Source organism: Bradysia coprophila, unplaced genomic scaffold (genome assembly GCF_014529535.1).
Source record: "Bradysia coprophila strain Holo2 unplaced genomic scaffold, BU_Bcop_v1 contig_151, whole genome shotgun sequence".
NCBI classification, from domain to species: domain Eukaryota; kingdom Metazoa; phylum Arthropoda; class Insecta; order Diptera; family Sciaridae; genus Bradysia; species Bradysia coprophila.
In genome coordinates this window covers 4190012-4205597 of record NW_023503423.1, presented here as the reverse complement: position 1 = coordinate 4205597, position 15586 = coordinate 4190012, and the positions used below count along the sequence as shown (strand labels likewise).

At 40.0% G+C, this 15586-nt stretch overlaps 1 protein-coding gene across 3 annotated transcripts; it reads left to right on the top strand.

Moving 5' to 3' along the window:
- The first annotated feature begins 629 nt into the window (after positions 1-629).
- LOC119074509 (DENN domain-containing protein Crag) lies at positions 630-14699 on the top strand. Of its 3 annotated transcripts, none has more exons than XM_037180666.1 (14): positions 630-1194; positions 5239-5555; positions 5629-6077; positions 6140-6246; positions 6303-6453; positions 6526-6627; positions 6690-7400; positions 7463-8832; positions 8890-9168; positions 9522-9602; positions 12860-13220; positions 13296-13712; positions 13775-13956; positions 14024-14699. In XM_037180666.1, exons 2-14 carry the CDS (start codon positions 5255-5257, stop codon positions 14340-14342), a joined length of 4830 nt encoding a protein of 1609 aa, XP_037036561.1. In that variant the 5' UTR covers positions 630-1194; positions 5239-5254; the 3' UTR covers positions 14343-14699. The 3 variants fall into 3 exon arrangements, with proteins under 3 accessions (XP_037036561.1, XP_037036564.1, XP_037036563.1); XM_037180668.1 differs by lacking the exon at positions 630-1194 and adding an exon at positions 2214-2374 and having other exon boundaries at positions 14024-14693; XM_037180669.1 differs by lacking the exon at positions 9522-9602 and having other exon boundaries at positions 631-1194.
- Positions 14700-15586: the final 887 nt, after the last annotated feature.

The window sequence follows — 15586 nt, the reverse complement described above, 5'->3', positions numbered from 1 at the left end:
GGAGAAAAAAGATTCTTCTGATGTGTAAAAATCTTCAGTGATGTTGGAACGATCTTTCCACATTTCTAAAGAAAGAAGATTCTTCAGTTGTTCTAAAATCTTTCATAAGATTTTCTAGAAGAAAGATTCTCATGATGTTTTAAAATCTTTCCTTTAGTCTCTTAATTTAAAGATTTTAGAACCCGAGCTGTGATGTTTAAAAATCTACAAGATGTGGAAAAAATCTTTCAATAAGAATTCAGGGGAAAGATTCTCGTGATGTTTTAAAATCTTTCATAAGATTTTCTAGAGTGCGTACCCCCTCACCGTCACTCATTCATATTCCCCACAAATAAAACACACATCTAGTATACTGTCAAGAATTTGTCAATTTTCCGTGAATAAATGTGAAATTATCGAAGTTAGCCGTGCGCAAATGAGAAATTATCGAAATTTTCAGTTTATAAACGTACGTTCTGTGAATGACGTGTTTAAATCTAGCCCATTTTTTATTGGTTTTTGTTCTCTTTCTTTAAATAGAGCCAAATGTTAAAGTCATCCAAATTAATGTACTGTGTTCGCTACCTTTGTCTGCGACTATAACCTCTTGACAGCGGCTTGACAGCCCACCATCAGAAAATGGCGATTTTCTTTATTTGACAGCTACACCGCTGCCAGTGCACACACAATAAAAACTAGTTACAAAAAATGTTCTCTTAAATAAGCGGTCGAAATTGTTTTTTTGTATTTGATTTTTTTGTTGTTTCGATTCAGTTCATTACGCTGTTGAAGGTTGTGCATGAATCATTCGGTTCGTTGTATTGCAAAAATAATAACAGGTAAAAGTTTAGTCGGAACCTTTGCGTATTTTTTTTTCTCTCGTCGTTGCCTGGTTCTACCGTGAAGTTGAATATTTCAATTGTGTTTCAGTTCACCCGAAAAGTGTCCGAAAATATTGTGGTGACAAACAACATGTTGATTTTGTGATGAATTCCGACTAATTTTTGCGACAAAAGTGTGTTAATAAATTCGGAGTGAAGTTAAACTAAAATTGGAAGTTAATTTCTGTGATTTTGAAATCGATGGAAGCTAACGTGGAAATGAATAAAAAACTGATTTAGAAACCGATAAATTAAAGGAAACCAAAAATCTCGTCTCTTAACATCGAATCCCTTTTTCCTTGGTAGTGCTCCCGAGTGCTGTGAAGTAAGGGAGGTGAGTTTATTTATAGTGTTGTTCTTTGTCGCATCGATTTTTTTACTTAATCGTTTCACCATTGTTATTGACATTTTCTTCGGAATGTTTGTTACACTATTCGAACGCACAGTCCTTTGCATTTGCCTCGTTTTTTGTTTCTCTCTCTGAGCTCCGTATCATGTGTAAACAATCACATACTCATAAATGTAAATTCAGGTACAAAATTGTGTACATTCAAAGATTTTACACACATTCCTGCCCATTTACTTGTCATTTCCCGTCAGATGTGTCAAGGACTTCCTGCTATGTTTTCTTTCGATAAATTGTTTTTTTTTTTCTTTTCGTTCTAAAAATACATTTCAAGTTAAACTTGCGATGTATTCAATTACATGTACTTGTCGTGTTTAAGAATGCATCGACACAATTTATGTATGAGACGAATAAAAAAAAAAAGATCATGAATGACTCGCTGGGCCCTGTAAATCAAACCTACACAATCGTTTTCTTTATGGTAATTTTTCTGTGACTTTCGATTACATACAAGCTCAATCAAAACATAGAGGAGAATGTTCGAATTCCATGACACAATCGATCATTATTATTCTGAATATTGAATTTCTAACGATACTCAGAAACAGTCGGTTCAGATGCTGCATTTTCGAGAATCAATTAACCCGTCAACATTTCGCTCCAATTTAATTCAAGATTGAACAATATAAAGATTCAATTACATTCGTATTGAGATATTGCATTACAAAACTGTGATTGCGCCATTTAGTGATGATTGCCTCTTTTCTCTCGCTCTCTCTCTCGTCTCGTTCATTATAAAAATATTATTGCGCCACAGACCTCCAAACCGAAGTAAATTGATTTTTAATAGAGGGTCTCCGTGGTGTATTATTATTTCACCGTCTCGGTTTCGGGTGTCATAACAACCGCACAAGCCAATACACAAAACAGACGAAAACTATGTAACCACAAATCGTGTTACTTGCACATTATTTTCTCTATTTCATACTATTCGTATGAAAAATTCCGTCATTCAGAAAGTTTCGGGTTTTTGCCAAAAGTGACCTGTACCTATTTCTGTGTTTGTAAACAAAGCGAGAGAAAAAACAACAACAACGGACAACAAATTCGTGTGTTTTGAAAACGAAATTTTTGAAAAGAAAAAGTTTTACGATCCACATTTCGCGTGGTATGTACGGAGTTTCATTAAATTTAGTGTTTTGTTGTGTCTACACCTTAGCATTAATACAAAAAAAAATTACTTTTGTTTTCCACCAGAGTATATCGGTTTTGTTGTTGTTGCATTATTGAATTTTTAAACCCGTTGCTTGCAATTGACCTTGAGTACATTTTTTTCTCTTCTTCTGTTTGCCCCCGTCATGAGACACTCATTATGTTTCATTCAATATTGCAAGAAAAAGATGTTGACTTTGCTACGATATTAATTCATCAACGAAGGTCGCTGGAGATGCATTTTTCAACAAGATTCATTTCGAATCGTTTCCTATGTGAGTGGGGGGATATGATGAGACTGTCTATTTGTCCCATGTGGGTTTCATAAAGACAGAGCTACCAATGGAGTATGGGTTTTCATAATATTGTAATACGGATCCAAGACGTCTGACTAGGTCTTTGATAGTGAAATTTTGAATCACGAAAATCAGAGAAAACTGAAAATGTTTGTCGAGTTTCCTTACATCAGCAAGACTACAGTCAGAGGCAGTGAAATTTCAGCAAACAATCATAACTGTTTCTACGATGTTACCACTACCACCCGCGTGCATCAGTGTCAACCGTATAAACAAGGATAATCCGTTTTGATTGTATGTGTAGTGGATCGATGAGGCGACATAACTACACGGTCATTATCGTCAGGAACGATATTATCGTTTTTTAGACAATAGTATCGTCCAAAAAACGATAGTATCGTTTTTTAGACGATATTATCGTCTAAAAACGACATTATCGTCCAAAAAAATTTCATCCAGGACGATAATATCGTCTAAAATTATAAATTTTAAAATAATTTCAGGACATTATTATCGTTTTCTTGACGATTTTTGGACGATACTATCGTTTTTTTGATGATACTATCGTCTAAAAAACGATATTATCGTTCAAAAAACGATATTATCGTTCAAAAAACGATAATATCGTTTTTTTGACGATAATATCGTCCTGGATGAAAATATCCGCTGGACGATATTATCGTTATTTTCTTTTTCTGAACAAATTTATCGTTATTTTGGACGATATTATCGTCCTGGGCGATAATTTTTGGGACGATAATATCGTTTTTAATTAATTTATTTTTTTAAATTTGAGACGATAATATCGTCCAGGACGATAATATCGTTTTTAATTTATTTAAAATAAAAATTCTAGACGATAATATCGTCCTGGGCGATATTATCGTTCTGGATGGTTGTTGAAGACGAAACACAAAATCTTGTAGATAAACACCTTTTTATAGACGGCAAATATATATTAAAAATTGGTTCATTTGGTTCCGTAAATTTAAATTTTATATAGAAAAATTACACAGACTAATTATGAGACGATGCGAGAAAAAAAAAATTAACTCCTAAGTTCCGACACCGTTCCGGCGCCCGGCTCGCATTGCGGCCCTCCGCTTCGCTCCGGGGCAATGGGCCGGATCGCTCGGCGTGTTAAAACGCTTTTTATGTACAATCAAAGTTGATATTCATTACGTAAAAAGATGAATTATTTAGGGACGAACTAAACGCCTTCTTTAAACACTGATGTGTAGGTGATTTCCTCTGACAATTGTTTTTCGATATTTTGGAAGAGAATTTGGTTCTTGCTGCACCTCTGAGTAAAATTGAGTCCTGGACAATATTACCACCTAAAACTAAACGATAATATCGTCCTGGGCGATATTATCGTTTTTTTAAACGATAGTATCGTGCTGGACGATATTATCATTTAAGAAAACGATAATATCGCCCAGGACGATATTATCGTTTTGGACGATATTATCGTACAGAAAACGAAAATTAGATTTTCTAGAACGGTAATATCGTCCAGAAAACGATAATATCGTTTTTTAAACGATAATATCGACAAGAAAACGATACTATCGTCCAGACAATATTTTAGAATTTTTCAATTTAGACGATATTATCGTCCTGGATGAAAATTTTTTGGGCGATAATATCGTTTTTTTGGACAATAGTATCGTCTAAAAAACGATAATATCGATTTTGAGACGATACTATTGTCCAAAAAACGATATTATCGTTTTTTTTGGACGATACTATCGTCTAAAAACGATATTATCGTTTTTTAGACGATAGTATCGTTTTTTAGACGATAGTATCGTTTTTTAGACGATAGTATCGTTTTTTAGACGATAGTATCGTCCAAAAAAACGATAATATCGTTCCTGACGATATTGACGGTGTGAAAATGTCCTGCCACCGTGTGGATCAGCTGAAACAAATTCATGTTGAAATTTGACTGCATCTGACTCTGATAATCAAATCAAAGTTTTCTTCAAAATCAAAACGAATCTAAATTCACTTCACAGGTGGCGATATGACGATTTTTAACGGGATAGTAGAAGACTGACCTCTCGAAATCTTAAGATCTATTTTGCAAACTGCGATTTTATCAAATGATGATGATTCAAATGAACGGAAGAGTAGAAGACGTGAAGTGTTTCTCATAGAAGCAATGACGACTCATTTTTTGCACGGTGATGTCGTCTCATTGCGTCATTTTCTTCTAAATTTGGTCGTTTGCGATTTATTTGAAACACTTCTAACGAAAATTTTAATGCAATCGTCGTAGTACGGTTGGTTGTTATTACATTTGAATGAAGCAAAAATAGTGCTGCAAACGTTGTCGTTAGAGTGCTATCGATAGTGAAACTCTTTGTGCTTCGAAACAGTTGGATCTCTGACAAGAATGTATTGAGAAAATTTGCTTACTTGACTGTCCCCAAGTTTCTTCATCATTCCTATTCAAATCTGTCTGTGATACAGTGTGATAACAACGGTCGTAAAATTTATTTTCGTTTCGTTTCAACAGAAATTTTTCAACAAAAATGGAAGAGAAACGCGTCGCTGACTATTTCGTCGTAGCTGGCCTACCAGACAATCCACGACTGCTTCAAGAAAACATTTTCAATGATTCCGGCCATTTGCGATCGTTGAACGTAGTCGATCCGATCGTGGAAATTGGCGTCTATTTTCCAGTGCTGGGCGAAAAGTTACCGGAAAATCATGAACTCTTAGAACTGACACCGTCCGGTATGCTGGCGGATTTGAATTATGGCTCAGTGCGAACGACCCCATGCTTTATGTATTATAGACGAGGCAGAGACAAACCGCCGCTGGTCGATATTGGTAAGGCGGAATTTGACGGAAAACTATTTTTCGAACGGCCAAATAACAAAACAAAAAATTCGAATGTTCCCAGGTGTCATGTACGAGGGCAACGAACGAATTATGAACGATGCTAAAATCGTTTACGAAACACCCGGCCAACGAATAGCCAACGTAAACAATTCATCGGCAAAGACTTTCCTCACATATCGCCGAGCCAAACCGAATATGCCGTGCAACGAACTGGTTGTCACGGATCTGTGTGTTATTGTGCCCAGTAAGGGTGAACGACCGCCGCATGCCTTCTGTCAAATTCACAAGACACTAAACCGTGGAATTATGGGCAACGATGTGTTCTTATGCTACAAAAAGTCAATGAACCGTCCAAAGCTGATCAGCTATCAACCGGAAATCCTGCATCGATATCCCGAAATGGATCACAACGATTTTCCATTGAATCTGTGTCCCAGTGTGCCGTTGTTCTGTTTGCCGATGGGCAGTACGTTGGAATCGTGGCCGCATGTTGAGGGTGACGACGAGAAAGTAAGTCCTCGGGTGGTGTGTGTACTCAAGGTGTTTGGTAACTAAAAAATGTCCGATTTCAGAGAGAGCGTCGAGCAATTTCCCCGGTGTTCAGCACATTTGTTCTCACAGTCAACGATGGAACGTACAAAGTGTATGGATCGGCTCTGTCGTTTTACGAGCGATTCGAGTGAGTGGACTTGGTCGACTGACTATAACTGTACGCTAACCTAAACTAATTTTCAGTGAAAGTAGTTTGACCGAACAACAGAAGGAGCTGCTCGAATGGACTGATGAATCCAAAGACAATTTTTCGTTGCATGTTAACAAAGCCATTTGTCTGTTGTCACATCATCCGTTTGGCGATACGTTTGAGAAATGGCTGCAATTCCTACAGGTAAAACCGACGACATCTGCGGCTAGTTTCAACCGGATTCTAATCGAAACCAAAAATTTTCCTTTCGTTCAGATTATGGCATCAAGTGATGATCCGATTACAGTTCCTATTGAACGTTACATAACCCAACTGCTGGACGAAGTATACTTCTACAAGGGTGGTATACTGCTGCAAGTAAGTGAACGTCATGTCGTCTGATGAAGGAAATTTTCTTAAATTGTTCCGTCTCTCCCTAGTTGTCGCCGTTGATCAGCAACGATCGAATATTATTAACCCAACCGGAAGATTCTCCACTTCCCCGAAGTGGTGCTGGCTTTAGGCAATTACTGTCTAACTTAGGGCCAGAGAATTGTCTGCACGTTCTGCTGTTGGTGTTAGCAGAACAGAAGATTTTGATCCACTCATTGCGACCAGCCACATTAACTGCCGTAGCTGAAGCCGTTGTCACGCTGCTCTTCCCCTTCAAGTGGCAATGTCCATACATCCCACTCTGTCCACTCGGTTTGGCTGAAGTTCTTCACGCGCCGTTACCCTACCTAATCGGCGTCGATTCACGATTTTTCGATTTGTACGATCCACCGAATGACGTCACGTGCGTTGACCTGGACACCAACAATATCAGTGTCTGTGAGTCGCAGAAACAGTTCACAACGAAATTGCTGCCGAAACGAGCGGCTCGCATATTGAAACAAACGCTCCGACAACTGGAGGAATTGGGCATGTCTACGGGTAACGAATCGATGAACAGTCTGGATCGGGACTTCAAGCGACGGAAGCGGGAACAGAATTTAGAGCAGCGCATTCAAGAGGCTTTTCTACGGTTCATGGCATCCGTGCTGCGAGGCTATCGTGAGTATTTGGTTCCGATGTCCAAGGCACCAACCATCGGTGCTACGGATCCGAATGCATTGTTTCAATTGAACGCATTCTTGCGGTCCAGGGACAAGGTAAAGATTTCCGTCAATCATCTCAAAGTTGTCGTTCCCTAATGTGCCATTCTTTCTTGCAGTCGCATCACAAGTTCTACCAGTACTTAATGAAAACGCAGATGTTCATCCGGTTCATCGAAGAACGTTCATTCGTCTCGGACGATCATTTCGATCATTTGGCATTCTTTGACGAATGTTCGGAAAAAGTCAGTGCCTATGACGACACAGCGAAAGAAATCCATTTTGTTGAATGGGACACCAGCCACAGCAGCGAACGTACGAAAATCATTCTACCGCCCGACTTCCAAAGTACAACACCCGGACAGACGTTCACATACTCTCGGTTCATCCTCAACCCGTTGCTGTTAAAACAATCGCGAAAAACATTGCTCGCACAATTTGCTCACAGTGCTGCCTTGACACCAGGATCACCGATGGCTCGACGCACCAAACACGAAATCAAAATTGCTCAAAAAATGGCTCGAAAATGCCAAGCGATTCCGGAGACCTGGGCCAAACATTTGTTGGCAACGTGCTACTCAATTTACTTTCTCGTTCTGCCCAGTGTGTTACTGGACTCTCCAGCCAATTGTCATGCCACCTTGAAGTCGGCCTACGATCTGCTGTCTCGAGCAGCAAAATTGAAAATCGTTTGTGACGAAGTTTGCTATCGCGTTATGATGCAATTGTGTGGATCGAACAATCTGCCGATCCTAGCCGTACGCTTGTACTATCTGATGAAACGATCGGGCATCAGTCCGAATGCATTAACGTATGGATTCTACAATCGTTGCGTCCTGGAAGCTCAATGGCCATCAGATAGCACAACGTTGAGCAAAATGCGATGGAATCGCTTGAAGAACGTTGTCATCGGAGCAGCGCATTTCCGGCGTGCTGGCAGAAAACATTCAACTCTGCGAAAGAAACACGGTGGATCGTCAGAGATGAATTTGAATACGTTGGAAGCTGTCGATGGCACATCCAGAACTAGTCTGGATTCATCGCATTCCGTTCACAACGATACGACAACGTTTACCGATTTTTCGGCATTCGATAGACTACGTGGACGACTGGGTAGCATTGTTCGACAGTCAGGACCACAAGAATCGTCGGATGTAATGTCTAGTGCGGGATTGTTAATATCTAGTGAAGGAGCCAATAAATCACCTAAAGACACATTCAACAAGCAACCACCATCCAGTCCATGTGACTTGAGTCCACGAACGCTCGCCCGGTCGGATAGTTTTGCCGGTGACTCAAAGTTTATCGACAAATTGCACCGAAAGAGTTCCATTGGCGACGGAACCGGCGTTTGTGACACGAAATCAAAGTGCCAGAAAACGCTCAGTTTCGATGACGATTTGAGGGTGGAGAGCATCAGTGAGGTGAACAGTTCGCAGGAGGAAATCGACTTGGAAAGTGATCTCAGGAACGTGACCAGCCCCACAAAGTAAGTGACACAATCATATCATCGGTGTTGTGTTTAGAATGACCGTTCCCGTTCAAGAATTTCACCGAGAACTCCAGTGACGCAAAACGATCCCTTGGGCGCGTTGAACGAAGACGATGAAGTTATTGAAGTCCAACAAACGCCACAAATCGAAAGCATTTCGCTCAACAACAATACTATGTACACGGACCAGCCGATACTGTTCAAGGGACAACGCAGTGCCACTTTCGACGAGTCAACACATTTAAACAAGAGTCTGCATCGATCGGAAACGATGCCGGCTAATTCGATAACGTCAAGCTTGGCCGGACTGGGGTCATCGCTGAAGTTCTTTGGGTAAGTTTGTTATCGGTTTCACCATTTTCTATTTATGTGATTGTTGCATGCATAGTCGTTGTATGCACTGTCCAAGACATTCGCTACATATCGTAATTTGCTGCTTGTTGTGTTGTGTTCCGTTGAAATCGAACGGTAAAATGAGTTTTGGCTGGAGTTGGATTGATAACAGCAAAGATTGTGAACGAAGAAATTGATAAGTCTTTTCATGTTTATCGATCGGACGACGACGCCACACATAATGCGCTTAGCCTGACCACTTTGCGATAACGCAATTAACACTTCATATCAGCTTTAATTTTGAAATTTGATTTTTTTATTATTTGATTTTGCATTTTGTTAAATTTCACTAGCCGTTACTCACCGAGTCGATTATCCTTTAAAAAGGACCTGAAAATTCCCTCTCACATTATTGAGAACATCTCGAACATAAGGTAATTGTGCTTGTAGTTTTTTTGTTTATTTATCATTTGCATTTTTGCGTCCCACATTTTGGCCAAGACATAATAGAGAGATCACACACACGACGACGAAAAAACTTCTACTGCCAGCAGGGCCACACTTTTATGCTTTATGGGATATAAGTAAAATCATCAGCGAAGGGAGCAAGAGCAACTTCCAGTCCAAGTGTAGTCGTTAGTGCCTGTTTACCTCACACCTGTCCAGATTATTTAGGATTGAATTCCATTCGCCAATTTTAGGCACGTGAAGACCACTTCTTATCGACGTAACTTTAAAACGTTTGGGGTTGAAAAGTCTCGTTGCCTAAATGGCGCCTACCGGGTGGTCTGACTCCATTATGAGTCCATCTGAGTTCGACTTGTTGGTTTCTAATTCATTGGCTCGCTACTGTTCAGGAAGTTGAGAAAGTGTTCCGGGTGGATACTCCATATTGAGCCGTAGAAGAGACGATAAGCTTCTAGACATCTGAATATGGTCTTTGGCAGAGCTGAACAATGACACAAATAGTTTTCAGTTGATTCAATTTCACCACGCTTTGCTCAGTAGCGACTATCTGAGATTGTTTGATCAACGAGTAGTGACCGGTGAGGAAGTCTAATGTTTGATGCTCCTTTTGCTCTCTGGAAGAAAAAATCTCGCGTATCAAGAGGCAATTTTCAGCTTGTGCAGCTGAATCGAGCCACTGCTTCGAAAACATCCCATCTTTCCAGGTGGCAATTATTTCTTGCATGACTGAAAAAGTGACTGGTAGATTCTGGTCCGCAGGAGGGAGTGTTGCAATCCTTATGGATCGGCTTTTCTGTTACCAATGATACAAGTGATTCATACAAGAGAAACGTCACGTCGAGGGGCGATTGGCTGAACAACATTAGCGGTCATGTTATCATCTACTAGACAGATAGATTACATCTTTCGGTAGGCTTTTCCATTAAGAAGCAGGAATTGAGATCAAAGATCCTTTGTTCCCTACTCCCTGACCTTACTACTTCCGTTAGGGAAATTTCCCTGTTTTCGATAAGAAGTCCTTCAGACACTTACAATCTAATGATGGTAGATTCTCATCTTGAAGATCACGATACCCAAAGGTGCGAAACCCGAGATTGGTATATAGCGGACAATCCATAAGGATATGCACACCAGTCTCAGGTGCCAAACCACATGAACAGATAGTTTCGCTGAACCGATCGATTCTGTGAAGATGATCGTTAAGCTTGCACTGAATACTCGCCTTATTTCTGATCACGTAAGTTGAAGGAGTTAATTACTCCAGGATTTCGACTCAACTGATCATCGACTAAGGCTCAATTCAATTATTTTCAGATTCACCTCAGGTATGGTCGACCTTACCCACATACTTCTAAATTTACTTTTACCACTCCCGATGAACTATAATTCCGTATGAATTATGGGATTGTCGATCACTGTCCACCATGTAAGTAAAAAAAACAAGGCATCAGAACAGTCGGAGCGTTTGCTGCGACTTAGCCCCGTACGATCCGTAATCCTATTTCGTCCGTAACCATAATACGTCCGTAGCCGTAATACGCCCGGAACCCTAATACGTCTACAACCCTCTAATGCGTCTGTTACCAAAATGCAAGTCAAGTTGGGCACGGTCAAATTTACTGAAAGTGTTCATTTTTAAAATTGCGCATAGCGCAATTACGAAAGCCCGTACGAAGTACCTCTCAAATAAAACCAACAATTTACGACATTATTTTAGGAACCCAAAATTTTTTGCCAACTTTCCATTAGGTATTCAATTACTTCTCAAATAAAACAAAAATTAGCAAAATCGGATGATATTTACTCGTTTTATGTGCAAAAAACACTTAGGGCCGAGTAGCGGCCTTAGTCCAAGGGCCCAAATTTAAAACTTTTTTTGCCACGTTCTTTTCGGCATTCAATTATCTCTCAAATGGAACAAAAACTAGCAAAATCGGATGAGACTTACTCGATTTATGTGCAAAAAACACTTAGGGCCGAGTAGCGGCCTTAGTCCAAGGGCCCAAATTTAAAACTTTTTTGCCACCATTCTATTCGGCATTCAATTATCTCTCAAATGAAACAAAAACTAGCAAAATCGGATGATATTTACTCGATTTATGTGCAAAAAACACTTAGGGCCGAGTAGCGGCCTTAGTCCAAGGGACCAAATTTGAAACTTTTTCCGCCACGTTCTTTTCGGTATTCAATTACCTCTCAAATAAAACAAAAATTAGCAAAATCGGATGATATTTACTCGATTTATGTGCAGAAAACACTTAGGGCCGAGTAGCGGCCTTAGTCCAAGGGCCCAAATTTAAAACTTTTTTGCCACCATTCTATTCGGCATTCAATTATCTCTCAAATGAAACAAAAACTAGCAAAATCGGATGAGATTTACTTGATTTATGTGCAAAAAACACTTAGGGCCGAGTAGCGGCCTTAGTCCAAGGGCCCAAATTTGAAACTTTTTTCGACACGTTCTTTTCGGTATTCAATTATCTTCCATAAGAAACTAAATCTAGCAAAATCGGATGAGATTTACTCGATTTATGTGCAAAAAACACTTAGGGCCGAGTAACGACCTTTGAGCCCTCCCAACAAGCTCGCGTTGCATCTTACCCAAAAACAATGTTCAGCAACTTTGTTCTACTCGTCAATACCTTTCATTTGATATATCACAAGCAGCTATTGCGTGCGTATTTCGGTAGATATCGTCGAAAGACTAAAAAACACCTATAGGGCTCTAGCTCTGGAAGGGCCGACCCTAACATGCCCATTTTCGAACTTGACCTTTCTTTTGTCGATACCAATCGGGGAAAAAAAGAATTTTGAAAAAAGGTTGTGATTTACTCAAGCTAGAGGGGTCACGGACAGACGGACAGACGGACATTTTTTTTATTGCGGATTCGTTATCTATGAACATAGACAAATGCTTTGCCCTTACCGTCTGCTTCCAATTCAACATGTTACAAACGGCATATTAATCTTATAAGCCCCCAGTACTTCGTACGGGGCTAAAAAAAATCGGGAAAATTCAATCTCGTCAACGAGAACCTATGTGTCTTGTCAAATAATGTAGTTAGCGTTTGAGGTCTGTGTTGCGTAAGAAATTTATCATTTCACGGCGAAGTGTGTGGAAGGACAGTAGTGTGATCTCTCTATTATTACCTACGATTGTACAGTCTGTAAGATTTATTCCCCCATTTAATTTCAATTTCCATCGGTATTTTCCCCTGCACAGTCCCAGTTTGACCGGCAAAAAGTCAAACGAAATTATCCAAGGTGGCATCAGCAGCATAAAACATGCAGCCACATCGGTAGCGAAAAAATTGGACGAAATCAAGGAAGCAATATCAGCGAATTCGACGCCAGTCAAAGGACCATTGGAACGGGACCATGTGTCCGAGGACGATTTGCTTAACAATGACTCGTCGTCGTCCCGTTCGCGTCGCGTGTCCGGCGAATTAGACTTATGGGGTCGACTGAGTGAGTCACGCAAATCGAGCTACAATAATTTAGTGCCTCTCGGTGAGAATACGACAAGCAATAGCGTCAATGCATATCCAACATTACCTGACAGTGTGTATCCGAGCCCGAATGAGGTCAGTGTTTATTGGAAATTGGTTTTTCTAGTGAGAGGTCATTAGGTCATTGCGCAACTTTCTTTTTGACTTTAGAACCAAGACAACATTGCTTATGATGTGGTCATAGAACTGACATCCTGCTCACAGTGTCACAACTGTTCTGTATTGCTGTACGACGAAGACATAATGGCTGGATGGTCGGCAGAAGACTCAAATTTAAATACCAAATGTCATGCATGCAACAAAGTGACGGTGCCATTTCTTAGTGTTCAAATTAAAGTCGACGAGAAGCTAAGCGAATCGAAACAATCGGACAATTTAAGTGTGCCGTACCTAAATCCTCTTGTGCTACGAAAGGAATTGGAAAACATTTTGAGTCAAGAGGGTGACGTGTCACTGTCCTCACCTGCTTTTATCGACGAGCATCCCATTATTTACTGGAATTTGGTGTGGATCATGGAACGAATTGATGTGACGACGCATCTACCGAATCTGCGATTGCCTCGAGAGGTAAATATCATGATGCGACCAGATGCTTACAACACGAAAACTATTTCCTTTTAACTTTGCAGACTGACCGTGAAATCGATCCACTTCGTGGATTAGACAAGACAATTTCCGTTCAATGTTTGTGGGACAATTTACGGCTTCATGCCGAAGCCGGACCTCCAATGTATATGTTATGGAGGCAAAATCAGCCACCGAGTGCATTACTGAAAGCTTTGCTCACCGATCAAACGTCACTGAATCGAACGTAAGTGTTGCCGTCATTTACCTGGATTGATCACCATATTACTTCAGTTACTCCTTCTCTGTCACAGTGTCATTCAACAAGTCATCACATCTCTGCGCTGCAGCGATTTACTAACGCCAGTAAAGCGTCTAGCTACCGAACGTGACAAATTGAAATTGCGCGGTGTCGATCGATCACATTCCATTTACCGAGACATTCTGTTCCTTGCCTTAACGGCAATCGGTCGATCCAACATTGATATGGCATTTTTCCACCGGGAATATGCTGCCGTTTTCGACAAATTAACCGAAATCGAATGCAACACTTACTATCGCAGCCAGGATCTACCACCATCGGCGGCTGCTATGTGCTGTCGGGCGTATTTTAAGCCACTTCAATTGCCCTGACGAATAGAGCACCGATTAGAATGGTAAAGATTTAAGGCATCTGGATGTGTGTGTGTGTGTGTGTGGTGGTCTGTTGAGGTTGATGGGTAAGTAAAATTGTTACGAGTGAGAGATAAATGGTGAAGATGTGCGGTCCAAGGGAAGAGAAAGAGAGAGAAAATTTATGGAAAATATTTCGTTGTGATTTGCATTGAAAATGTGAACAAATTTTTAGTTTTGAAGAAGATTTATTTTTCGATTTTTGTTTTTCTTTTTTTTTACTGAAGAAAAGACAGAAAAGTGCTCTGGAACCAATCAACAAAAGTGTTCGTTTATCCGAATTGTTCATTAAAAATAATTTGTTTCTCTATAGAAAAAGATGTGCCGTTTTCATTTACCCCAGAGAGTTGATATGGCTTTCTCAGCCGCCATGTCATCTCTCCGTCTTTTACCATCCGAAAGTCGAGCGTTTTATGATTAAATAGATTTCAAGTCTTTCCTTCGAATTCTGTACCTCAGCTTCTTGGCTTGTCTGTACATCGCACGAATTCCAGCATTCCCCATCCGTCAAAACGAGCAGTAGATCTGGCCATGGTGCACTTGGGGCCATGGTGCACTTGGGGCCATGGTGCACTTGGACAACATGTGTAAAGGTAAAATGGAATAGGTAGCTATTTCCAAACCAAATGGAGTTTCTGGTCTCTATCATTCCGTTCTGCCAACTGTACAACAAAAATCAAACAGGTTGGAACTTCTTCTCATTTATACATTAGGCATTGGGTGGAAGTCAGACATCTGAGCAATTATACATGAGTCCCTTAGCTCCTTCGATGCTGTCTGACTTTGTGACATTTTTTTAGGTGAATCACACAGCAATTTTTTCTGATTGCACAGAGAACCTTTTCAGACTCGTTTTCAGACTTTTTTTTACTCTACCATCTGCTGTTGCGTTTTTCATTTGCTAAATTTTGTTCCCTAATGGTGTCAGCGTTCTCTCAGAGCAAATAAATTTAAGGACGTTCCCAATACCCTTTCTAGCTACCCAACCACATTCATTTTTTTTATATTTCTAATGCGTTAAACATTTTAGTCAAAAAATATTTGATTACATGGAATTGAATGTTACGAACATGCCAGTATAGCTCCGAGAATAATTCTTCTTAGTTCGATGTACTGACAAGCAAATTTGATTTAACGTTATTCAAGTGGTGGCAGTTCATAATATTATCTGATGTGTGATCATCAACGTTACAGAAAGTACATTT